This window comes from Odontesthes bonariensis, chromosome 9 (genome assembly GCF_027942865.1).
Source record: "Odontesthes bonariensis isolate fOdoBon6 chromosome 9, fOdoBon6.hap1, whole genome shotgun sequence".
In the NCBI taxonomy this organism is placed as follows: domain Eukaryota; kingdom Metazoa; phylum Chordata; class Actinopteri; order Atheriniformes; family Atherinopsidae; genus Odontesthes; species Odontesthes bonariensis.
In genome coordinates this window covers 15491062-15515823 of record NC_134514.1, presented here as the reverse complement: position 1 = coordinate 15515823, position 24762 = coordinate 15491062, and the positions used below count along the sequence as shown (strand labels likewise).

Below are 24762 nucleotides of genomic sequence, written 5' to 3'. Positions count from 1 at the left end.
TTCTGGCCATAAATGGCTAGGAGGAGACCCTAGGGACAGAAGAAATAGTTTCCCTAGGAGCAGCTCAAAGAACAAAGGAGGACATTTAAGTTATTTTCAAGCCCTAACTGGGTCTCCACTCTCCAGCTAAAAATGAACTATTTAACAATAAATTTCCATTATTTAATTTTTTTTTAGGTTACCCAGTTTAAATTTCTCAGAGTTTCTCCTTTTCTATTCCTGACATTTATGTGACCCCATGATATGCCTCGCCTCTGCATGACACTTGCTTTCACCTGCACTCGTTAAATTATGCATAAAAAAAAAAAAAAAAAAAAAAAAAAAAAAAAAAAAAAAAAATCAAAACTCATCTTCTCGGCATCCTGTCTTTCGGGAGAAAATGCTGCTTCTCCTCCTAATTACCATATTTCCCCTAACGCCTCCATCCTCCTGTCTCCGCTCTTGACATACTTAAAACTGTTTGTTTTTGCCCCCCGAGTAATGTCATGTATGTGAATGACAAGTTGTACTTTGGTTGCTGTGAAGTCTCTCTTGTGACAACCAGGTGCAGCATGGCATCGTGGTTTGTGATCTTCCAGGTGTCTAATTATGATACTTTTGCTCACCCCAGTTCTTCCTCAACACATCTTACAACTCCTCCATCTCATATTTTTACCTTCTCTTCCTGGCAAGCTCCCCCTATTTATTCCCTTCAGGTGCAGTTTTAGAAACCAGTTTCCACCACTATCATTTTTATCTCTAACTACTCTTGCTAGTTCTGTGATTCACTGCATGAATACAGGCTCTAAAATGATGCTCCAAATATCAGTGCAGAACTGTGTAATGGGGTGGTGATGATAAGGAGTACAGCTGATATCAGTCTACTGGCTTAATGGGGCATAAAAAGCTTCAACCAACTCAGGAAGTCCTTCTTTCCTTACATTTTCTCCTGTAACCCCCCTAACACTTTCTTAACTAAAACATACAGTGTTTACCACATCACTGGTATCACTGATCTTTCACAATACACAACAAAAGAAAGTCCACTACTAAAACGATCTCAACGTCAAATGATTCAAACTTTTATTGTCTTGCAAAAACTGCATTACTTAAAGAGCAGGGTGTTTGCTGTTGGAAAGAAGCAGCTGTGTACGACTTGAGCTATTTTAAAGATACAGGACCCACAGTAGGAACTCAGCAGTCAGCAAACCTTTTTATTATTTCAGTTGAAATACTTTTTCAAGGACTCAGCACACAGTCATCCTTCACATGGATGACAAGAATGTTGCACAAATTCCTGCAAAGATGTTCTATCGTTCTTCAGAGGGATTTTTTTTCAGCTGCTCTTGGCTGGAAGAATACGCAATTTTCTTTAAAGTAATTTAGCCTTCTGTTTTTGGGACAACACTGAATCAGGCAATTTTGCTTGCCAGCTTTTAACTTTTACTTTTTTCTTCTTTGAAAAACTCTGTCTGTGCGCTTCTGATTGTTATCAAGCTGATAACAATATTCCTCCTCTGCCAAACTTCTCAAGATTGGGCATCATCTTCTCAGCCAATATCTCACATGTGCAAGCGTTCATGGTGCCATTTGTGAATGTCTTCTCCCCAACACGTTTGCACTCATGCAGCCTCACATAGGCGTTCCCACCTCTGTGCTTCACTGTGGTAGTCCTCGACAGGCTCACACTAAACATGATCGACACTATCTGATTTGAACAAGATTATCTTGGTTTCATCTCATCAAAAAGTGTACTCCTTACACTGATCAGGCTCTCTTCAATGGTCTTTAGCAAAGTTACATTTTTCAATTTTGTGCTGACAACCACCTCCGTCACCAAAACCTCTATGGACAGCAGCCTCTGTCCTTAGAAGGTGACTGTATACTCCACACTGTCTGATATCTTATAAAGAATATGATTTTCATTAATAACCTCCATGCCAATTCTGAAACACTTGTCCATCTGAGTTAAACCACTAGACCCTACTAGCAGTGCAGTTTCAGTGGTAACTTTAGCAGCACTGCAGCTCTGAATAATGGCCCATGTCTTTAAACAGACAACACATGTAGGGAATTCAGTTATCACAGATTGTTTAACTTTTGTGTTGGTACTCACAGGTGTTTCACTGACTTTCTATTTTTTTTTTTAGTTGAACTTGGAATTAGACGAAAATTATCAATAGGCTACAGACTCTCTAAACCATTTGTGTTTGATTGTCAATAAGAGTAAATACACGGTTGCAAAATTAAAAATACATCAAACTGACTTATTAATTGAAGGGTGAAACTATCTAGAATAATATCACATTTAATATATAGATATTGCACTGGGTTGCACTCGTGGCTGTTGTACACTATATGCACGGATGACTCTACTTTAATTTTAAACTTCACTAATTTGCAGTTGAACTAACAAACTTGTTGAAAAGATAGAAAAAAGAGGAAGATACACAGTAAAGAACAAAGGATGACATTTTGTGTTTAGTGTACTTCATGATAGCACAATGTCCTTATGAGTAGTTGTGCAATGATAAAACTGTGAAATGCTTTGCACTTCACTTCATTTTAAATGGTAGATTTTTCTCTTTATCTGCTTCATAATCATTCCCTATACGCAGACATCATCACTAAGATGGATCTTACTGGTTGAGAGCGTTGGGTTAAGGGGGAAAGTGAAGAGGGGAGAAAGAGACCAAATGAGAGGATGCCTCCTCTCCATCTATTCATTAATCACAAATCAGTTTATTTTTCTCTGGAGACCAGGCCACACTAGGAAGGAGAATAGGCTTTTTTCTCCCTTCTTTTTATCTCTCTTCTGTTCAATACATTTCTATACTTTCTTCTCCCCAGGATTTCTCCACTCTCTAAATGCCAAACCAATAAACCGAGAAACAAAATCCCCCTCGTCTCTCTCATTCTCAAACAGACTGCATGTTCAGTATTTTAATAAAAAAATCACAGCTTAGATGGTCACATCTGAGAGAGAATATACACACACTCAAATACATACAGACATATACACAACAGTTCCTGACTAGTATGCGTGCTGTCTTTTATACTTCCAGAGTCGGTTTAGTGTAACCTACTGTTCCACGGCTCAGCAGCCGCTGTGACTATTAGTGGGATCTCACAGGGCTGAATAAGCAGTGGGATTGTTCAAGTTGAATAACAACACGGAGAACTTCTCAGAAAAATCAGTTCAGACCTGGCAGAGAAAAAACCCAGAAGCAGGGCACAAGAATGCTGTCATTTTGACAAGAAACGGACAACAGAAGGCATAGAAAAATTTAACAGAAGTTCTTCATGAGGGAAAAAGCAGAGCATAGCAGTGAAATAATGGGATTTACTTTGCATTCCTTTGTTGATCTCTTCTGAGTAATAAACACCATGGTGGCACATCCAATGAGGGAATGGTTAATGCTCCATTTTATATTCTAAAGACAAATTTGTCCTTTTACGAGCACATATATATGTGACCTTGCCCCGCTACATAAACTGCACTATAATATGCTCAGCAATGCAACAGTGTAACCTACAAATGTAAGGCAAAATAAAATAAGAGAGTTGTATCCAACTAGAAGCAGATAAAACCTTAATCTATTTAACATAACTATCTCTCCTCCTCCATACTCTCTTACACTGACACACATTGATATTAACTTCATCTGTGGTTGGCAAACCACTGGTGTCAAGAGTGAAGACCCATGTACACACACAGATAGCTGCACTAACCTCATTTTGTCATTTTTTAAGCTGCCCCAGGAATATTTGCACACACAGACCCTCAAAAGTGAACTATTTTTGGCATTGTGGTTCACATGTGAAGGGAACACAGAATAATAGGTATTCTGAGTGGCTGTGAGTGTGACGTATACTTCGATATTTTAGTTTGCCACCTTGAGTCCCAGTTGAAGTGAGGCAGCTGGGGCAGAGAGGAGAGAAGATAATGATCCTGCTGATAATGGAGGAGTGGAATCTGGCTAAATGAGGCTGGATATGAACAGTGCTGCAGGCTGTTCCTTTGCACCCTGTGTCTCACACATAATCACACACACACCCCCCCACATACATCTCACAGTTCATGAGGTATAATGTAAGTGAAAAATCATGTAACTTGAAAATGAATGGTAACACACTTCTCCTTGCCTCTTTTCTCAGTATGTGCCCATGTGTATGCGAGTGCTCAGGTTTAGGTGTGAGGCTCAGAGCATGCACACTGATGCTACCCCTATCAATAAGACATTGTCATCACCTGCATAAGTCATTGGATGTCAGCAGGGAACGCAGAGCAGGTTTTACCCTCACCTGGATTAAATGTTGCTTAAGTGGGGAGACGAATGCACTGCCAGTGCAGAGTTACTTTTTAAATCAAATAGTTTAACTCAAGTCTTCGAAAGCATTTTTACAATTCAGACATCTTATTCAAATCAGACAAAATAAGAAGTTTGCATGATTAATTATTAGAAGTTATGTTAAGTTTACACGTAAGACGTGCCAAGAGATTCAATATTTCATGAAAATAACTGCTTAAATGGATGAAAAGCTAAATATAGATAAAGAAAACTAACAATTTTTATGTAATTTGGCAGATTTCAGATCTTTGTTTGACAATAAATAATCTAAAAATCCTCTATTTCGAACATTCATTAAATCTATAGCTTGCAGTGTAAATGTAAAAAGAATTCATGAACTGTATGATCCACGAAACACTTTGTAAATCTTAGGTGGATGACACTTTGCAGCACGTGGCTTATCTGGCCTGGATTACAGTACCTCTGCAAAAACCACAATCGATAGATTCCAGAGCAAAGTCATAATCGTATCAGTCAGCCAACCAAACAGTCATCAATAATCAATTATGTCCGTGTGACTGAGCAAATGCAGATTGGTGAGGTAATGTTGTGGTGGTTGTGGGACAGTTAATACAGACAGATGCTGGCTGTCCATTGTCCCCTTGTGTGGGAACAGGACAACGGGAAAATGTTGGGGGAAAAAAAAGCAAAGGAACAACATACAGTTTGCTTCCTGTCATCTTATGCAGCACAGTACAACATAAATGTTTTGTCTCTGCATTTGTTTTTGCCCTTTCAATTAGTATGAGTAAAATTAGCAAATAAGTTAGTTAAACAACAACTATTGTTGGATAATAGCTTGATGCAGCAACTTCAGACTTTATGTGGGCGGGAACGTCCTCTCTTTCTTTTCTTTCTTCTCTGCTTTAATGAACATTAGGAAGTCAGTTCAACTCTGTTCTGGTGTCCCATGTCAAAACAATCTGGTCCACATAATGTGCTGTTTTGGGAAGCGTCATCAGCTCTTTGAGCAGACTGGGCAAGCACAATTATCCAGGTCTATTCTCCATTTAGATCTGTATACATGTGCATTCTTCTATAGAAATACATATACATGACAGCAGCTATTTAGAGCCTGGAAAATGAATAGAATAAGACATTTAGACTAGTTTTCTTACAGTTGCAAACGGTTTATTTTACTTGAATTTACTTTAATTGTGATAAACGATTCATTGGGACGTCCGTAAAACAGAAAAATCATTATCGTTACAGAAATAAATGCTGTATATTTACAACAGGCACTTCACAATGATAGGCTGCCATTCTCATACAAGAATTAGTTTGACTATATACTGCACTGAATGTGTGTGTTGTAGCGTAAGTGAGGTCACTTAAATGTATGCTGCAGGGTACTGTACTCATTAGTTCATTAGTTTAGGTCAGCCTTGCCTAGTACTGCTGTCGTACCACATTTTGGTATCACAGACATATTCACAGCTAACCAATAAAGCCCGTTGAGGATAAAAAAAAAAAGGAGAGAGGACATTTATAAATAGAAGGCAGGCTGGAAAAACCCAGCAGCTTGTTCACAAGTCTGACGTCATCCTGAAGCACTTTAATATTTTATTCAAGTGTCATGAAATTAAAAGGCTCAAGGAGAAAAGGCGAAGGAGGAACGATGGAAGAACACAGTGAGAGAAGGAAATGGAAAGAAAACAGATAAGATTGTAAATTACCAGCACCTCACCTCCCTTTTAATACAAATTAGAAATAATGAGATATTATCATAAACGAGGAGGCTCTTAAATGGCATTATAAGACAGAAAAAGAATGGGGTGTTCGCAAATTTCGAGTGTGCTCTACACAACAGTATCAAGAGTGCCGGCAGTTTCAGCAATTAGCATCCCATTTTCTGAAAATGCACACCCTGAAACCAGCTTTCACTGTTATTGATATCGAAATGAGATATCTTTCAGAGTAGAGAACAGATCCATTGTGATGCAGGTTTTTAATGGACCTGGACTCCTCCCTGCTAGTCTCTCACAACAAAGTGCAAAGAACAGTGACCTCCTGTGGAATGTGACAGGTAATACAAAAGCAACATGACGTCACTCTGAAGCAAGAGCACTTACCATTTGTAAACAACTGTCCCACAGGCATAATGTAGGTTCCAAAGCACAATAACACAGTTTCTAGACTGACTTAAAATTTGCTCTAGCTGGCTTTTCAAGGTATGTCACGTGTGCATTGAAATTATCCTTGGTTTGATTGAAACTCAGTGAAACCCACACCCATCCTCTAAATAATATTCAGACAATGTGTGTCACATCAAGCATGTCACATACCGAGAAGAATTATTACACACTTCAGCAGGCGGATGACATGCCATGTCCCAGGTGTGAAAGGGTCCATGTTTGACCTGACATTCTGCTGGCAGGTGATTAGCAGGAAGTCAGACCTCGCTGCCCCCCATCAGACATTGTTACACAGAAGGCTCCATCTCCCTAATACATAATTATAGGAGTCATATGAATGTCCTTCACATATCTGCGGGGTGGTTGAAACATATACACAGAAACTTGGCTGGATAAGGACAGAGAATATTAATATTCTTTCAAGTTAGCTGAGTATGTTCCAGCCTGGAGCAATTACATTCTGCAGCATCCAGATCTAGAGCCCGTCTCTGTCTATATTATGTGGTGATAGTGTGTTGCGAGGTCATTAATGATTCTGTCAATCATTACCTTGGCTGGTGTGTCACAGCCGTCCTCCTACATCCCATCAGGGCTGTCACTCTACCCAGCCCAGCTCAGACACAACATAGACCCCGTACACCCACACCTGCACCAACACCATGCAGCACATCTTATCTAGGTGAGAGATTATGACAGGAGGGATTATGTCAATGAAATCTACAGCCTACAGACGCAGTATCACTCCTGAGGAATAAAAACAGATTATAAACCCATGTGTATGAAGCCTTTTCAATCAATTTGCACCTAATGAAAAGAAACGATTAAATGTGAACTGCCTCTATGAAGCTTCAATAAACCCAAACTAATTCAAGGCAATCCTTAATCTCCTGACCTAGGCTTTTTTTTTTCTTTTTGCATTGTCCCTGGTATTAAGTAACAGGATTGTAAAAAGCATTGGCTCCAGTTACACCCATCCTCCAGTGATCAAGAGACTGGTGGGGGTTAGCATTAATTTCCAAAGCCTTATGTTTCATTTGCATAATTACCATAAATCATTGCAGGGATGCTGTGCTCCACAGTGGAGGGGAAGGTGGGAAAGGCTACTGGGGAAAAGCAATGTTTGGAAGGGTGACAGCATGTTACAGGCTGCTGACTTAGCTGGTGCTGTGCTGGTTAAGAATAATATTGTAGCTCTTAAAACAATACTGAGAAAATTGCATGTCCTCATGGTACCAGGAAAATGGAAGGTTTATTCAGAATCTCCACATGAGCTAGTGGACCATAACAAAAGAATTGGTTATTGCTTGCGACCCCAGAGATTGTTGAATTGCAAATTCCTTTCAACACAATATGTCATGTCTAAAAAAATAGACCTTAGCCTCTTACATTTTAAACTGCATTCCTTGAAGTGAGCACAATCACATTAAGACTACAAACTAAACCCCATTTCATTTGTCTATCTGTCTGCAAATAGTACACCATAGGGTTCATGAACAGTAACTACAACATAAGAGGGGCACAATGAGTCTGCAGGACAGCCACCATTGTACCGTGGTGTTAGAAAACTGTATGTGACCTCTGCTGCTCTCTTCTTGTATTGGCTCGTGCAGAAAATAATGAAAAAAAAGATTGCAGGATTAGAATTATTTGTGCTCTATGAAAGAGCAACATTTTGTGCCCTGCTCTGGATTAGAAGGGTGAAACCAACAGGATGGGTTAAATGCTTTGATATGGGGTACTTTGACACAGGGTACAAGCTGTGCAGCCTGCTGGCTCACTAATCTGCTGAAGCTGTAACGCACTGTATTGGGATGTATTAGAGACAGCCACAGAAAAGTCAGTGGGTTATTTCAGGACAACTCCAAGAAGACCCAGGGGTTAACTCGAGGAGCTAAATTGGGAGTGCAATACTGCTGAATGTCTCATATCTCTCAGCTGCTTTATGCACCTGTGCTGTACATAAGAAGGTGACATACAGTAACCCCATGGAAGTTCTCTAAACTTTGCCTAGCCTATTTTATCTCTCCTACCAGGTTTCCACAGCTGCAGCTGCTGCAGCAGCTGCCTGACACGATAAAACCAAGAGAACAGTAGGAGAGTGAGGAAGTGATAAAGAGACAGATTGAAACACATAGAGAAGCATGCAGAGACGCTCTGAGAGAAACATATAGTGTAGAAAACAGTAAAAACAGACATTAAATATGAAAGGGGAAGGCAAAAATAAACTATGACATGTCAGAAAAAGGTGGAGGGGAGTGGCAAGAGAGTGCTGATAGAGGGGGCAGAGAAGGAGATGCAGGACAGCTGGCAGACAGGGAGGGCGGCTCTGGTCTGCTCAGCCCAGCCTCACTGCACCTCGGCAGGACAGATGGGCCAATTTGCCCCTCTGTGCCCTTCACCAGTCAACACACATATGCATTTACAGATGTTCATCTGTTTTTTTACATATCTACAAACAAAACAAATTCTATTCAATAGTCACATGTAATTACCGTTGAAGAATATGTTGTGACCAGATTTTAGGCACTGTGAATGGATTTTTGTAGGATACAGGTTATGATATACTGAAATGGAAATGGATGACCAAAACAAACCAAGTTACGTTTTCGAATGCACACAGTAGGCAAGATTTCACTTGAGTTGTATTGCCTCTGAGATCTTGAGGCTGCTGTAATCCCAAAAATGTCAACATTTGTTTTGAGCACTCAGACAGTTGACAAAAAAAAAAAACAATGTGATACAGGGCCTCCCTCTAGTGTCTAAACTCTGCTACTACATCAAAGATCCCATATCAGCACCAAAGCAAAGGACAGCTCCCATGCTCAAAATGCAAGGACTAAAAACTTGAGACCGCAAACTGAACTATACTCTGCAGAGGCCTCATGTTTTAATAATGAAAAAAAAAAAAACATCTTGTGTAGACTTAAGATCTTCTGGGGGCAACCTCTCTGGATGCCTGTTTTCATCCTCATTTCTCAAGTAATTTAGTGGCAACCCTGCTAGGAAAACATTTACCCAGTCTCCAAACAGTATTGATTGATGTGTGGTAATAAAAACACATCTATCTTCTAGACAGTCTAAAATTGAGGCTGCAGTGGTCTTTGTGTCCATGTGTGCGTATACTTGTAGGTGGTCGGCTGACTGTGCTGATGCGGCACTGTATTATGAAACAATAAAATTTAGACAGCTGATTCATATCTGAGCATAAAGGCCAGAGTTTTGTTAGGTTGTCCTTTAATGAAACCTATAATTTTTACCTCCCTCTGTGGTGTTGCTATATCTAGAGAGATAGATCATAAAGAGAGATATCCAAGGCTTCTCTGTTTTGCAAGATTGCCATGGCAATGACTGAGCCGAGTAACAGTGTGAAAGATCATTTACACATTTAAGAATCGTAGTCAACCAAATCTTTCTCCTGGGAACAGTGGACTCGATCCTCTTGAAAACACACCCAGACAAGGCCCCAGTTTCACACACAAACTCACACACATGATGCAGCACCATGCAGCAAGCTTTTGTCAAAGACTGATGTTATAGTCACAGAGGTTCGAAATTCAATCACTTTAGCGATGGCTTCCGCATCACTGTGTCTCGAGAAAATATGACTCCATCTCTTGTGTGTGTCTGTGTGTGTTGAGAATGTATTGCTGGGTCAACAGAAATCAAACTGTTAGAAATTCAAACATGGCCGAGATGTCTCGACCTGCAAAAGCATTACTGCAAAGAAAGATTTGAAAAAATGCGAGAGATACTCAGAGAAAGACATTGTGAAGCGAGACAGCGATTTGGAATATATTTTTGGACTATTGCAATCTATCAGGTTTTCAAACAAGACATGAAATCACACACTATAAGAGGAGAGACAGGGCTTCCCTTTCTCAAGGAAAAGAGCTGATGCACAGTATCAGCGCATTCAACCAGTGAGCTAACGTCTGGTTTTCATCTTCCTCTCCTCTCTGCTGCTCTCCATCTTCCTTGACCTTAGGGTCTTAATGCACACACACTCTCACTCTCGCTGCCTCTCAGTGATGATCATCTGCCCTTGTCAGCAGGTCTAAGTCACTGAGCTAAGCATTTCCCTGCCATCCCAAAGGATCTCAAACACAACCAGCATCTATTACGTGTGTGTGTGTGTTTCATGTGTGCCTGTAAACGATCCTTTATGACTTTATCCACAACCTTCGTGGCTTGTATACTCATTGCCTGCTGCACTGGTTACCTGACAGCCCTGAAGCACGTTTTTATTTCTGCTGCTCCCCACTTGGAATTCTCTTCACTCATAACTGATCTGACCCTGCTTTTATCCATAAGAATCCAAACCAAACAGTCTCCTTCAGCGGCAACTGAGTAGACAAGTACCAACTAAGTGTACTTATGCGCTCAACTCTCCCAGCCGTCTCTGAGATTTAACCTGCCTGTTGACTTCAGGCTCAGAGATTAGTAGGAAGGAGTACAGACACTTGTTATTCCGCCAGTAGGCTCCAGAGGAAAGTCAGTATGGAATTACAATGACCACAACAGATTCAGGAGAAAAAAATCCAAGGGATTTAGTGTGGTGTGGTTAAATGCAAGACGGAAAGTCGTGCTGAATGAGAAGGGCCGTTCCGCTGATTTTCATTCATTGTGTGCTTTTGCTGGAAGAGAGTGTGTGTTTGTCTGTGTGTGAGTGAGATTACATCCTTCTATATTTACTCTTCGGAAAGGACTGGTCATTCAATTGCGTCGAAGAGGAATTACCTGACAGTTTTGCCACCTTCTGGACAAAAATGGGACTACATACATTCTACATCGGGCAGCAAAACACTTGGAACACTCCAATATTTTAAAGGGATACTTCGCCTCTTTTGACATGAAGCTGTATGACTTTCCAATATAAGAAATATCGTTTATGAACATTTTTTTACCCCCTGCTGCGTCCTGTGAGCCGAGTTCCAGCCTCGTTTTGGCGTTGACGAAGGTAGTCCGGACTGCAAATGTATTACTCTTTTGAACGCATATTGTTTTGAGAAGCAAAACGCTTTATTTTCGGGACCCCAGCCAACTAGCCAGACTACCTTAATCAACACCAAAACTCGCCTGGAACTCTGCTCACAGGACGCAGCAGGGGGTAAGTCAATGTTCATAAATGATATTGCTAATATGTCATACAGCTTCATGTCAAAAGAGGCGAACTATCCCTTTAATATGGTGGCATGTTAAACTAAGTGATTCACTAGGAATTATGAGCATTTATGTTTAACTTTGTCTGGTCAGGTCTTTATTAAGATGGAACATGGAATTAGAACAAACACTTTAAGCTGTTTTTTCCCTCCAACGAACAGCCTCTGCTGATGTATAACAAAAAGACCAATGATCAAGAATTGTTGATTTGCATAAAGCTTGAAGGCATTACAAAGTTATCATTGTGGTTTAGTACTGAGGCTGCTTTTCGTGGAAGTGGGCGTCCAGCGCGTCGAAAAGGACAAAACAGAACACCTAAAGGCTTAAATGGATCACTGAAGCATCTTAATATCTCTGTTCAGGAATCTGTCATATAAACATTGCTGAGACACACAGACATGATACGAATGAATATAAAACAAGCTGTTGAGGAAACCTGTGAATTTAAATGGTTTTAGTGAACACGCGAATTTGATGTGCCCATTTACAGGCGCACCTAATCCACTGTCTGAGCATCATCACACGTCTTCAGACCCGCCACAAACACTGTCACTCGTGACATGTCATGTCCCCAGTATGCAGACTTCCAATGGAGAATTTGTAAGCATGACTTACAGGGGTGCTGCCATCTGACAGGGTCATCATGCTGATCGACATGCTCATCTTGTCAGAGGAGGAGAGCGAGGGTGGGGAAGGGCTTCTTTTCTCTACTTCCTGTCTCTGCAGGAAGTCACGCCAAGCCCGCTGAATACTACAGGTAAGGCAAAGACACAGCACAAAATAAAAAACACAGATATGGATGATGATTTGGGCTCTCTGTAAGGTGAGTTCACTGTCAGTGAAAGGAATAAATGTTCTTACAATTTGATTATACTTTCAAATAAACCAAAAACTTTGACACTCTCCCCCATTTATGCTGTAATACAACCTGGAGCAGTGGTTTTACAATTTCTTTAGATGGTAACCCTTTCAAATTCAGCAATGAATATTTTTGGCCCTCATTACTGTACACAGAGTGTATTAATGAGCTAGAGCAAGAGTGATTTACCATTTAAACCTGAGGCTGTTTCACATCAACAACTCTCTTGAGTAGAAAAGCCAGAATTAAAGGCAAGCAACCATACAAGGCAACGTTGTGTTTCCTTTCATGCTCTTTTTCAAATGTTAATTTTCTTGAGAAATTAATTTTGTCCTGACCCTGTAGCATTGACTTGAACCTCAGCTTTGGAAATACTGTCTTAGAGCATAGGTAAAAAATACACAAATTATGTATCTAAAAAAAAAAAAGTATTTTTTTTAAATTTGGTACATAATTTCTCTTTTATGGATTTAAGATGTACTTACATCAACACCTTGGTCTCAATGGGGGGCAGATTGATATTTATGTTGTTGTCAAGGTCCATAGTCAGATGATTACTGGGTAAGAGAAAAGGGAATAAGGATTAGGGGACACACAGAGGACACACACATCCATAAAAATCCAATCTGGGTTATCAGTAATTAAACAATGGTGTGTACAGTCCCATGGACACAAAAATGGGTTTTTGCAGAAGCCTTGGAGCAGGCTGCTCATTCTGGCTCTGTGTTTACCATTGTGTGTGCCTGTGAGCAAACCCACCTCTGCAGTTGGAGACTTTTATCATTAACATGCTTGTAGCCCATCTGGAAGCTCTTCAGCTGATCCTGTGCAAGCGAGAAAAGATGGACAAACAAAAAGTCCAGGAGTCAGAAGAAAGCAGTTAACATCTCAGATATGATGCAGACCCCAGAGATGACAGGGGATGTTTGTTTATGAGCAGGCAAATATCAGGATGGGTGGTAGATCTGTGATCATTTTTCTGAGCTAAGGAGGTGGACTGTCAGCTTGTTGCTTAGGTCTGATGTTTACTTTTAAAGTGTGTAAAATAAGCTTTGAGAGACGTTGATCGCATCTACAGCCGTCGCATCTACAGCCGTCGCATGTACAGCCGTCGCATGTACAGCCGTCGCATGTACAGCCGTCGCATCTTCCAAACATTCGTCTGGATATCATCCATGTAGCTGCAGCCCCATCGTACAGATGTGGCAGACAGACTGAAGGCTGAGCAGTAAAACTTTTACTAAATTGTCTTTTAGCTCCCCTCTTCATTCTTCACAAGCTTCTCTCCTCCCCTTGGCTCCATTCTTGTGTTTTAATAGCGCCGTGTAATGAGGACAGGCCTGCCTCTACATAATTGAGCAGACTAATTCAATTACAAAGGAGCAGCAAAGTTTAAGTGGAGCAGTTCTTCCTGATAAGCGAAGGGGGTCACATCAGGGCACTGAGCATCTACCTCCTTCCTCACAGTGTAGTTGCATGTGTTTACAGTCAAATCCTTCACTCTTATTTGACTTTCTGTTAGACTGGGCCTTCACTACATAATGACCTACACATGAAAGAGTGTAAAAAAAAAAGCCAGGAAAAGGAATAAATAACATCTATTAGATGCACTAGCACACAAAGATAAATGTTTATAGGCTACTGCAGTGATTACTGTGTGTTTCGTTCTCTGGTGTTAAATATTCATTGCACAGCAGTCTAGATTCTGCCTATAAACGTCTTGGAAAAAGAGAGCTTTTGATGTAGCACAGAGGACACACAATTAAATAGTGTTTTACTTATTTTCAAATTTAATGCAAACACACCAGCATCACTAAAGTATCTTGTTTCAGTGTGCAGGCAGTGTTTTTCTCATTACTCTTCCTTCAAGAAGCAACAAGAAGCTCATTAGACAAAATCAAGTACTTGGATTAGCAATCAATGATGCTTCAAGGGGATGTTTTATCTTTTGCTGTCTGTCTTGTCCTCTTGATTTTCCGCAATCAAAAGAGTTTTGGGTGAAAGCATAACTGCAGCTTGACTAATGGATTTTTCATAACCCAAACCTCCCCCGAATGCTTTTGAGTATCATCTCAGCCTTTCCAAATCTGTCCTGATGCTTTTCCCTTAACAGACAATGCTCTCCATCTCCGACACTGTCCATTAGTGTCACACGTTCACATTCAATCAAAGCCTTTTAGACAGACTTCTAAAAAAGTGCCATGTGAAATTGTTTTAGACATACAGAGAGGAAAGAAACACTGGATTTAAACGACCAAATAAACTTGGAGTCAGGATGATCCAGAAGAAAAAGTTGGGTAGAGAAGAAGACACTAGACAGATAAATCAGCAAGTGAGGATGACAGAGAGAAAGGGGAAGAATAAATGAGGACAGAAGATATATGTGTGTGTGGGAGTGTGTGTGTGTGTGTGTGTGGGGGTATGATGTTCAAGGTAATGGAGTTGCTGGGAGACTGAACAAGCCGATCGTTTCAATTTCCCCTTAGAGTTACTGATGGCCCCATCATAGGCTTGGCCAGACAAACTATTAGCCCATCCTAGAAATAGGCACTCACATGCACACCCACACACATTTAAGCACACAAAGATACACACAAATCTGGATGCATTCATTCACACATGGGCGTGACCTCACACAGAGAAGAATCTCCATTTACTGCATGACCTCAACTCAACTTAAAGCCTCCGTCGTTCATCACAAAAATAGGTTATACTTTAAGGGGCATATCTGATCTCGCTTTGCGCCTTTGGAAAAGCCTCTTTTTGTATTAATGTGTTAATTTACTAAAGAGGTCCAATAGTAATGGTGATAGTAGTTGCTCTACCACGGACACATAAGTGTTTTGCAACACTGGAAAGAGAGGGAAAGAAGAAAATGTTATCAGAGTCCATAGCTTATGTACCTGAAACGTCATCGTACAGATTTTATTCTAGAATTTTCCCCAATTGCAAAGGGACTGACTTAAGGTTTGTAATTACATGCCTTAATTTTCTTTAAAAATAGCAGTTTACAGATATCCTACAAGTGGACAGTAGGCCGTGGTGGCTGTTAGTTAAATTAAAATGTTTTCCTCACCATTGTTATAGGCTTTAATGACTCTTACTTAGTAATGTGTGGTTTCTGATCTTGGACCAAGATATTATAAAAATAATAATAGTAAAAATAATCTGATCTTAATCATAAGAGTCTTATGACACTCATGACGCAGTTTTTTCTTTCATCAAAGCAGACCCAGTAAACAAATTTTATTTCATCTAAGCCAAAGAGCTAAAATCTTTATGCAATTCATTTCTATTTGCTTACTTCCATAACAAGCTATGGAAGATTTTTTCTTCTTGTTTGTGTATTCTAATTTTGCTGGCTACCCACATACAGGTTAATTCTACATCAATTCATCTCTTGTATCAATCACACTTTGGTAAACAAACAGTTTTCAACTGTCTAATACAGGGCTTTACCCTGACTTTAATGAATATCACATTGATGATGGAATCCTTATTGGAACAAACTTTTCTTTGCCCTCTCATCATTTTTATGTTTTTATTATTGATCCTGTGTGTGCATATGTGTGTGTGTGTGTGTGTGTGTGTGTGTGTGTGTGTGTGTGTGTGTGTGGGTGCACTTGCAAAACAGTAACTCCAACATTGATATCCGGCGGGTATTATTCACCACTTAAACAAAATCCTGACCTCAGCAGGACATTTACAATGATCTTAATACATGTTATTGATTTTATAATCTACACTAGTTTACATTTTGCAATTATTATGCATCAACCCAAAAGCTGAGCATGCTGTCAAAGACTATTTTTATTATCCTGTACAATAGTCTTCACTCCTGCTTTCCATACTCGTGTAATTTAATCTTAGTGGAGAACCTTTCATCCCATTTCTGGAGTAAGAATGCCAAAAAAGTACCAGAACATAAACCAGAGGTTTGCATAATTTAGTGGGAGAGTCGACAGAGAATCTATAGTCATTTTGAGCTTTGGCAGTGCCAAGCAGGCTTGTATTGATTGGTGTGTGTGTGTGTGTTTGTGAGAGAGTGCAAATATGTGTGTTAGCTGATTTATGGTAGAGTTGGGGAGAGCCCAGAGAGAGGAATGCAGAGAGGAAGAGATGCTGATGTAGAAGAGACCTTGAACTCAGTAGATGTAACATAACAATAAAGGCAATAGAGCTAAAGAAGGCTGCCACAAGACCTCGTCCAATATATCTCCAACCCCTTTAACCTTTCTTATCCAGACCTCTTTCTTCCTTCAGTCTTTTTTTCACTTTAAAAAACAAATGGAAAGAAGACAGTTGGAAAATGTAATAAAGGAATAAATTATTTGTTATTCACACTGTGACATATGTTTTTCTCATTTTGTACACACGACCATAAAGAATATGCTTGACACGACTGTCAATCACAATGGAGAGTTGAGTCGAGCCCCGTTGAAAGATATTTACAATAATCAGGTCTTCAGAAGGCCAGATCCATTGAATCATGTCAATTTATGCCGGTCACTTTGAAGAAAACCTTTTGCTTTTAGCCTGTAGATTCTGTAAGAACACAGCCACTTTGAATTACAGGTTCAACAACGTTGTACAACGTTATTAAAGTCTGTTTCCAGGCATTGATCAAACCCTTAAAATTTTATTCTGTTCATCAAATTTACATCAAAATGATTTAAGAGACTTTTTTCATGAATATAGACTTAACACCAAAGCTAAATTTAATATGCAGGGATATATGAGCAGATACATTTGCACCACTTCATCACTCTGCCACTTGCTAGCAGCGTTCCCTTCTGTTTCACTGCTTAAGCAAGGACACCCAACCATGGTCAGAGCCACTATCTCTTCTGCTACTTCAGTGAATACACAGGGCTGGTCAACACTGTTCAAGTATGATTTTTTAAGCAGGAGAAAAGCATCCAGCGCTCCATTTGTTATGGACTTAATTTGTCTTAAAGTCTCGGAATATTGTGAAGTTTTGGTTTTGCAGATTGAAATGTGTTGGAAAGCTTTTATAACATGCAATAAAATGATCTGTTCTCATGCTTTTTTGTAACTCATTTTCACTTCACCTGTACCTCCTTTCCTTTACCCTGCACATGTCTTAGACACATTAAGCAGATTTGAAAAGAGTAGGCTGTTTGAAACAAAGCCAGATAGTCTATGAGCACAGCGAATGGGATTCTCAAACACATGAATTAGAGGAAACATGTCCAACTTACTGCCGGCAATACGGACCAAACTCTGACACCGGTCATGTGGTTCTGTTAGCGTCGTCGGGCCGTGACCTTCAGCTCTCACTGGAGCGGTTCGCAGCCGAGTGTGAAGCGGCTGGGATGGGAGTCAGCACCTCCAAATCTGAGACCATGGTCCTCGGCCGGAAAAGGGTGGAATGCCCTCTCCGGGTCGGGAATGAGATCCTTCCCCAAGTGGAGGAGTTCAAGTATCTCGGGGTCTTTTTCACGAGTGAGGGACGAATGGAGCAGGAGATTGACAGGCGGATCGGTGCGGCGTCTGCAGTGATGCGGGCTCTGCACCGGCCCGTCGTGGTGAAGAAGGAGCTGAGCCAGAAGGCGAAGCTCTCGATTTACCGGTCAATCTATGTTCCTACCCTCACCTATGGTCACGAGCTGTGGGTAGTGACCGAAAGAACGAGATCGCGAATACAAGCGGCCGAAATGAGTTTCCTCCGCAGGGTGTCTGGGCTCTCCCTTAGAGACAGAGTGAGAGGCTCGGGCATCTGGTTAGGATGCCTCCTGGACGCCTCCCTGGTGAGGTATTCCGGGCCCGTCCCACTGGGAGGAGGCCCCGGAAAAGACCCAGGACACGTTGGAGAGACTATGTTTCTCGGCTGGCCTGGGAACGCCTCGGGGTCCCCCAGAAGAGCTGGAGGAAGTGGCCGGGGACAGGGACGTCTGGGTTTCTCTGCTCAGGCTGCTGCCCCCGCGACCCGACCCCCGGAGAAGCGGAAGATAATGGATGGATGGATGGATGGATGAATTAGAGGAGAAAGCAGGAAAACCACAGTGGAGGATCGGAGCTAAAATGAGTGAACCCAAATGAGATGGGCCTCAGACTTGATTACATTAGCACATAGCTAATATTGTGTTTCAAGACTCTTATATTCCATAAGGTTTGTTCTAGATGCTCAGTTCTGACAATTTAGTTCTGGAGTGAGTGTTCACAGGCTTACAAGGACTGTTGCTTTCCTCTATGCAAAGTATAGAGGAAGCTTGTGACATGTTTTTAGAGAAATCATTTTGAGCAAATTAAGGAGTGATTTAAAACTGATCAGTGTAAATAGATTTCTTTGTTTTCAACTTACTATAAAAGTTGTCACTGCTGCAACACAGATGCTTACCGACTGTGTCCATTTTGCACTTGTCCATAGCCATATATGTTCGTATGGAATTTAATCAACAACCTGTAAGTGTTTGCCTTTTATTTTAAGAGCAACAAGCAGGTTTTCATGACTTATTGATATGCTGATTTGCACCACATTCTGATACAATCTCTTTGGGGCTATACTTGTTATTGTTCTAACGTATATTTTTATCTTTTTGTTTTAACGGCTTCATATTTCTATTATTCTTTTATAGCCTCACAGTTATGTATGGTGTTCCTGCTGTATTGTTTTGAGACTAATATAATGTCTAAAAAGCTGGCTGCACATCACATTTTTCTATAATAGGACCCATAAAGGATGACACGACTTGGCTTGAATTCAAAGAAGAAAATGACAATAGAAGAAAAAGTGCACTTTAGGAACTTCTAGTAATCACCTCTTATTATTCAAGAGAAATAACCACATTTCTTTGATATATTTGAGCTGTTTCTTTGCTGGATGTTGCACAGTCTGTGCTGCAGTTTAGTATTTGTGGCCACCAACAAAACAAAGAACAAACATTCCAGTAGCATGGATCATTTGATCTCATCAATATCAAAGCCAAAAGACTAAGCTTTGGCATTACTGATGCAAAATAGCTGTTTTTCTCAGGATCCAAGAAAAATACGCTTCTGGTTGAGAAGGAAAGTTAGGTGTTCATACAACAATCAAAGGCTGCGCCAAATTGGAGATTCAAAAGGAAGCCAGGTGGGAGAGACTGAATGATACAAGAGTGAAGTTGGTGAAAGAATTAAGGGAGCAGAGAAGAAGAAAGTAGAGGAAAGAGGATATGGAGGTGAAAGAACAGCCTGCGGGCTGTGAAAGAATTAAACTGGACCAACTCCAGGAAGGCAGAGAAACAAAGAAGAGGGAGAAATGGCCTTCCCAGGAAGTGGCCTTCATTTCTCCTGTACATGGGGTATAAATCTGTCCCTTCCACCTTCGACTGATCCACACACACACGCTAACGCATGATTTAAATAGCTCTCCTGCTCCTTGAAATGCCCCCTTTGCTCAGTTCAGGAGAGAGAGAATAAGAGGACACAAATGCACACAGAAAAAAGATTATGAAAACAAAGTCGTAATCCATTTCATCGCTGTACACTTTTTTATTTGCCAGTATCACTATCCTCTTCCCTCTTTAATATTCTCATGTTTTCTGTATGTCTACTTTCTTCTTGTATCTTCTCATTTGCCCTGTATACGTTCCACAGTCTCTTAGTCTAAGATGACTTTCCTCTCCAATACTTGATGAGCTTCATGATGTGAAGTGCTGGTGACAGACCAGCATTTAGCAGTCAATCATTGTAAAAAGCTAACCAGCGGTGTATCCTTTCCTAGCAAACTCAATTAACTATGTCACACAGTGAAACGTTCATACACAAACTCGTCAACACAAATATGGAATAAACACACACATATAATGTGCTTTTTAAACCTACAACCTACCTAGATAATTACAGTTAATTGTACAATGCTGACTTAAAATATGAAACATACCACATACTAATGAGTCAAATTTGAGCAGATATCAAAGATGATGAACCAAAGAAACCAATGCCAAAAAAAAAAAACAAAGAAAAAAAAAAAATCATGGACCATACTTTTGTATATATTCTTAAGGTATTTACACTAAATATAGGCCTTCTTTTACTCAGTTAACTAAGGTAGAGCTGAATTTGTTTACTGCACTTACTTTTGGGCAGTTTACCTAATGACAAAGCAGTTGGTGGGACAGGATATCTATCCTGGTGGTGATCAAACAAACAAAGGCAACCAGCCAAGTAAACATTAGCTTCTCCTGTCTACATGCATGGATTATCTTGCTGACTAGGTACTCCCAAACTAATAAAGGTATAACCTTGAGGCTCAGAGTTATTCCATTCACCTTGGAGCCAAAAAGCTGTCATGACCTGGTCCAGCGCTGATAGGAACCTAACTGGTTTAAACACCATCATGCCATCTGCCATGCTACATACACTGCCCCCTCTCTCACATACACATGCACAGATACCCAAACACACACTGGCAACGTAGAGAGCTTGCAGGCAGCCTCAATCAGTCAAACCTCCCTAGGGTCCTTTGGCCTAGCCAGCCGGCGCCATCTCTGCCATCATGCTCACATCCTCATTGCTCTCTTCTACCCAGTATATGTGTGAATGGGAATGACAGAAAAAAAAATTGAAAAAAAACCCCCAACCAGGTGCCGTTACTTGTAGTCACTCCTGGCCAGACGCTTTGTATTACGGAACCTGCATATGTGTCATTGTGTGTGTGTATGTGCAGATTTAGCCAGTGACCATTGGGATTTAGTGTCCAGACACTGGCAATGTCGTCCTGGAGTGACCCTGCAATGAGAGCTGGCTGGTGCACATTATGTTGCACTCTGTCATACGCACACAGACACAGAGACACACTCCTTTCTGCTCTGGGAGTTTGGCTAATGACTGACGGTGACACAGACAGAGAGGAGAGGTGCTGCAAGATAGAGGGGAAATGGAGCAGGGAGAAAACCTAAAGACAGTTATCCAAGGGAATTTAATGCCCTCAAGAAAATACATAGACACATAACACATACCTGCTACATAATACTAATAGCACTAAATGGGGTAATTGTCAGAGGGTAGTTAATGTACAGGTGAGGAGAAAGGTAACATGTGGCTGACCCTGCAGTGTCAGAGAACAGTAAGAAGAGAGAATCCAGTCTGTGGACACTGCCAGATGTAAGAGGTGAAATGAGTTACCAAAGCTAAACGTATATGCATGTATAAACACAAAGGCACACAGAAACACAGAATGGATGTTGAGGCAACAGATTGAGCATCTGTGTGGTGTCACACTACAGCAGAAACAGGTCAACTGTGGAGAACAGAATTCTAACTATCCTGGGTCTGTACGTGTCTGTCGTCTTAGCAGTTTTTTAAAGAATCAATTTAAAGTTTCATAGCACATAATATAATTTTGTTTGTAAAGCAAACAACGGGGGAGTCCACAAACGAAATGACAGATAATGCTAATGCTACGGTAGCGCATATTCGTCTCAAACTTTTCTTCCATAGCTTTAGATATTAGACACCAAAAGAGAGTAATGTCCCCTTGTGACATTTAGATCGTTTTAATTCACTGTGAAAACATGCAAAGCCTGAAGAAATGTCCATGAGGTCCCTCTAGCATTTTCCCAGTGTAGTTAGCAATCCTTGCTCTCGTGGTGGGCCATAATCAGAGTTGTAAAGCCAGCCGTTAACATGCCAGAACAAACACACAGTAAAGCAGCCCATTTTACAACACCACTCAATACTACCTGTCCTCCATGGTAACTGAGCAGAACACCACTATTCTAATGATTGCACCACTGGCTGAAGAGCAATATATATGCAAAGAGCTGAAAGTAAATGTATGCAACTATAAAGTTTTTTTCTTTTTATTGAACATTATTGGCAATTGGGGGATCGGCATTGTTGCTTAATAAGATTGTAAAAGCGTCTGAGGAAAGAGCAGTAAAAGAGATGCAAACTAAAGAATATGAGCTCCATAAGGGCTTTTTTTGTTGAAGTGATCCTATGTATCGCTTTATCTTGCTTCTGTATAAGACCTATAAAGTATATTAAATTGTATTTGTGATTTCCCTTAGAATTAGCCAATTTTCTAAGCTTCCAGTGGACGGAATCAGGAGAGTGCACACTTCAAGGAAGTCCTTTGACCTTAAAAGCATCCTCCAGTGCCTTAATAGTCTACTTTCAGCAAACATTTAACAGACACATTTGTAAAAGAACAGTGCTGCTGATACAACAGAGGCCAACATACTCTAAACTTTACTCCGTACCACAACTCATGCACCAAAAATAAAAACAAAATCAAACCTGATGAAGGATTTCTTCTCAAAATGTGAAGTCTTCCAACTCATGTTGCAATACCTGGGTAACATGTGTTTCCCTGAGGTGAAAATGTTCCACATTCACAGAACATTTCTCACTTTTTTCATTCACAGGGTCTGCTATGCCTTTGGTGACAATTAAATTGACTGTAATGCAAAACCTGTTTTCTGAGACTGTAAAGGCGCAACAACTAAAGGTCAGGACAACATGATCTGATGGCTGCTTTTGCACAAATGCTCGTTTTCCTATTTTCTGCTGCGACTAAAACCACACACAAATGATCAATTAAGTGAACGAACGAAGCCTGTTTTCCTTACAATGTTTGGGATGAAACTGCATTTGTCAAGTTAACACATAGTGCTACGCATCCTCTATTTGTCCTAGGTATACTTGTCCAAAAAACTAATAATTATAGCCGGGTTTGAGTTGTGAGTTAAAGCAGCAACTGTCCATTAGCAATGTTACATTGCTACTTCAGGCTTACTGAAGCAGAAAGCCAAAGGAAAGAGAAACCCAGCAGACTCGATTAATGAGAGAAGGAGAGGGTGGTAATAGGTAGGTAATAGGAATGAAGACAATAAGAGAGAATGGGATTTAAAAGAGAGACAGAGAGAGAGAGAGAGAGAGAGAGAGAGGGAGAGAGAGAGAGAGATGTAATACATGATTAAAGGTGATGAGAAGAGTAGGATAGAAAAGGATTTTACTTGATTTTTTATAATTGATCTATATAAAACTGCTATATATCTTTACTAAATGGTCCCTCTCACCTCTCTTCAAAGCTATCACTATCTCCATCGTTGAATGTTCTTTGTGTCCAACACTGCACAAAGCCTGGGTTACCTTACTTGTTTAAGGTAGCACAGCAGGAAATAATTAAAGTCACACTCCAGTTAACTGCTGGTCACCCTCAACCCTCAGGTGGAACCACCCACCTGTGTTGAGCCTCTCAAGAAGGCTAGTTCCACAGCCAAACACACACAAATTAAATAAGTCACCTGTGCAGGGCTATGAAGTGAGCATTAGGCAGTTAGCTGTGGCAGGCTCTAGCTAAAGCTTGGCTACGCTCTAAAAATCAGCAGCAGGAATGGCATAGCCGGCTGCAGGGAAGGCAGGCAGCGTGGGTGTTCATTAAAACACCCAGCACCATTCATGAAGAGAAACAAGGCCATAAAAGCAATTAATCTGCCCATAAACAAGCCATTCCGTCTGTCCAACACACTCACAAACACACTGTCACGACAGAGGGAGCAGGGTGGAGCACAGGAGGGTACTGTGGCTTCCTCCCGGCCCTCTTTCTCATTATCTCTCCTTGCCTGATTTCGCTTCTCTGAACTACACAGATAAATTCAAAGATCCTCAGGTTTTTAATCTAAAAAATGCTGCTATCTAATTCCTGTAAGGCTAAGTTGTAGAGATAAGGCAAGACAGAAGGTAGTTAAAAAGTCTCACATCACGCTCACTAAAGATCATCAAACCAGGCTTAGAAGCAGCGGTCTGAAACAGATGGTTTTTCAAAGATGTCAGTGATGTCATGTCACTGGTTTGTGTGATGTCTGGCTCCCTTTTACTTGCTTTGCCCCTGATCTCAATCTGATTCTGGCATAGTAGCCAGCAACGAATAAAACAATCAAACGTGGATTTAAAATGACATGTTATCTAAAAAAGCAAAATCACAACTGAAAAATAAACTAAGTTTAAATACCCAAAACTATCCAAAAGGATTTGAATCCCTGGATTTGGTGGTCCTTCTCTATGGTGGTACATCTTAGTGGACATAAAGCAATTCCCAACCTGTTAAACCTTACAGTCATAAAATGGAAAACGTAATGCTGTAATCAGCACGTATTACATGTAACAAAATGCTGTGCACTATTGAAGATAAAGTTCTTATTTTTGACCATTTTACTTAGTCAAATCAATGAGAAATGGTTTTTGACAGTAAATAAAGCTCGTTTGTTCCCTTAGCAGCCCTTGCACACACGGGGCCTTTTCACATTCTGTTACCAGATGATAATAT

General features: G+C 40.5%; 1 protein-coding gene across 1 annotated transcript in view; it reads right to left on the bottom strand.

Moving 5' to 3' along the window:
• Positions 1-24762, bottom strand: part of schip1 (schwannomin interacting protein 1) — a 220438-nt gene that overhangs the window by 141955 nt on the left and 53721 nt on the right. Inside the window, exons 6-8 of the mRNA XM_075473311.1 lie at positions 13245-13309; positions 12971-13042; positions 12242-12377 (exon numbers count right to left, since the gene is read on the bottom strand). Coding sequence (XP_075329426.1) covers positions 12242-12377; positions 12971-13042; positions 13245-13309 — 273 coding nt within the window. The remainder of the gene's footprint in view (positions 1-12241; positions 12378-12970; positions 13043-13244; positions 13310-24762) is intronic.